Raw genomic sequence first — 2,597 nt, 5'->3', positions numbered from 1 at the left:
ATGGAGGTAAATGAACCTAACCTAGCCGTTTGTGAGTTATTCGAAACTCGATTCGATAAAATTTGTTTAATAAAAATCGTTAATTTAAATGAATTAAATTCAAGTTTTATAATATTTGATTTGTTAGCTCGTAAATAATTTTGTTAGCAGGCCTTTAAGTCCATTCTTAAATTAAAAAGATAACATTTTTAATATTGAATTTATAGATTTGCACTTTATTTATGAAAAAAATATAAAAAACTCTATTAATAAAATGACAAATTTTAATAGGAATATTATATTGTTTTCATAAATATATATTTTATTTTTAAATAAATTTAATAAATATTTAATTTTATAATTTATATGCTTCAAGTTCATCGAGATTTAAGATAAAAATTTGAATAAAATCATGGATCATAAATATATTATTAAATAAAATTTAAAATTAATTCGATTATAAACAAATCGAACTCAAATTGTTCGACTACACTGGATAACACACTGTCTCCGCCGCCAAAACACTACCATTCTATAAGCTCGTTCTTAATTTGTCAAAACTAGTCTTTCATGGATTCTTCTTCTAGTACTACTTTATTTACCATCTTTCTGCTCTACATCTTCCGACAAAAAGGTACGCATGATATATATGATTCTAAACTTATTTTTGGTGAAGATTTCGGGACAAAATTGATTCGGTAGTATTGGATATTTGATGATGATGTTTGCTTTCATGCAGTATTGATTGATGCTGCAACTTTTACATTAGTAAACAAGTGTTCTCAGACTGTTTGGCCGGCGATTCTCGGCCATCCGGCCATGGACACCACCGGATTCGAGCTACCCAAGGGCGGCTCACGGGCATTCCAGTCTCCGACCGGGTGGTCGGGTCGGTTCTGGGGCAGAACCGGTTGCACTTTTGCAGGCTCGGGCCGTGGATCCTGCGCCACTGGCGACTGCGGCTCCGGCCAGGTGGAGTGCAACGGGGCTGGCTCCACCGCCGCCACACTGGCGGAATTCACCATAGGGTCGGGTTCCATGGATTTCTACGACGTCAGCCTCGTGGACGGATACAATTTACCCGTGATGGTGGACGTCAGCGGCGGCTCCGGACAATGCGAATCCACGGGCTGCGTGGAGGACCTGAACAAGCTGTGCCCGGCTGAGCTGAGGACCGACGACGGAGGCGCGTGCAGGAGTGCTTGTGATGCGTACGGCAAACCAGAATACTGTTGCAGGGGGGAGTACGGGTCTCCTTCGACGTGCAAACCGTCGGCGTACTCGCAGATGTTCAAGAATGCGTGCCCGAAATCTTACAGCTACGCGTACGATGATCCCACCAGCACTTTCACTTGCACCGCCGCCGACTATTTGATAACCTTTTGTCCCACCCACCGAGGTACAACTCTTTAATGCACAATGTCCAACTTATTCATTCTCATCACGATTATATTGTTATTTATTATCATAATTATAAAGAATGACAGCTTTAGGGCTAAATATTTATGCTTTATTATTTTATTAAATATTCAAAATATAATGATTTTATATATCCCATAAAGTATAATGAAAATAATATCACTCTTATTATCTAAAATAGCACGTACAATTTAAATCCTTTTTTTTTTTCAAATCAGAATCATTAAATATGTCAAAACATGGTTTTAGGCATCGAAAATTAGTGGGGTATTTTATTTTTTAATCTCGGTCAACTCTTTTTTTAAGAAAATGACCTCCTCAACCTCAAGTATATTTCAAATACACTTAGGAGGTCAGCTTCTTAAAAAAAAAATTGACCGAGGTTATTTAACCAATTTTCTCAAAATTTTAATTACGGTAGATTGGTGAAAGTTCATGCATACGATCACATGTAATCATACATTTAAGTCCTAAAATACCTTCAAAGTAGTTCTCCCGATTTTCAAACTAAATATATTCATTGCAGCCAAAAATCAAGCAATGGAACAGGAAACGACTCCGGGCCCGAGGGTGATTCCGGTGTTGGATCGGGGTCTGGGTCAATGCCGGAAGCTATGTTGGCGGACGGGTCGTGGTTGGCAAATTTGGCGATTGGGGGCTCGTCTAGAACACGTTCTTTTGGTGCCACCCTTCGAATAGTAGCAGCCGTTGTACATCTGGCTTCCACAGTAGTACTTCTGGTGTAATTTTGATTTTTATTGGTTCATTTTACCAAATTTGCATCGATAAATCACAATTCATTAGCCAAAGATTTAATTAATTGTTGTCGTGCTAGAAGAAATGGATGGAATATTGGGGTTTTACTGCAACATTGGGATTCTTGGGAGTTGGGGGTGCTTGTGAGATAGATATTGGGAGTTTTTTAGGGGGAGGTAAGGGAAAATATAGGAATCTATGTCCTCAAGTCTATTTTAGTGAGATATTGAGCTAGTAGTCCAATTAGTCCAACAGTTATAAGAATATAGAGACATTTAAGTTTGTAGGTCATGGATTAGAGTATTCACGAAGGCGAAAGAAACCATTTTCTAGAGGTCAGGTATTTTATGAGTAACGGTGCATGAGTATGAGCAACGACTCATGATTGACCAACTTACAATCCATGACCAATAGTGGTGCATGAGTATGATCTGATGCTTGTG

General features: G+C 38.3%; 1 protein-coding gene across 1 annotated transcript; it reads left to right on the top strand.

The window, feature by feature from the left end:
• The first annotated feature begins 479 nt into the window (after positions 1–479).
• LOC142549534 (thaumatin-like protein 1) lies at positions 480–2,396 on the top strand. The gene is made up of 3 exons (XM_075658523.1): positions 480–613; positions 719–1,400; positions 1,937–2,396. The coding sequence occupies exons 1-2, from the start codon at positions 550–552 to the stop codon at positions 1,390–1,392; spliced, it is 738 nt and encodes a 245-aa protein (XP_075514638.1). The 5' UTR covers positions 480–549; the 3' UTR covers positions 1,393–1,400; positions 1,937–2,396.
• Positions 2,397–2,597: the final 201 nt, after the last annotated feature.

This window comes from Primulina tabacum, chromosome 6 (genome assembly GCF_025594145.1).
Source record: "Primulina tabacum isolate GXHZ01 chromosome 6, ASM2559414v2, whole genome shotgun sequence".
Lineage (NCBI taxonomy): Eukaryota > Viridiplantae > Streptophyta > Magnoliopsida > Lamiales > Gesneriaceae > Primulina > Primulina tabacum.
This window is presented reverse-complemented; position numbering and strand designations above follow the sequence as displayed.

What these genes read in the sequence shown, in the direction of transcription:
- LOC142549534 (XM_075658523.1), top strand. Translation starts at nt 550, where the DNA reads ATGGATTCTTCTTCTAGTACTACTTTATTTACCATCTTTCTGCTCTAC. An exon ending in CTACATCTTCCGACAAAAAG is followed by an intron (nt 614 to 718) that starts GTACGCATGATA and finishes GCTTTCATGCAG; the next exon opens with TATTGATTGATGCTGCAACT.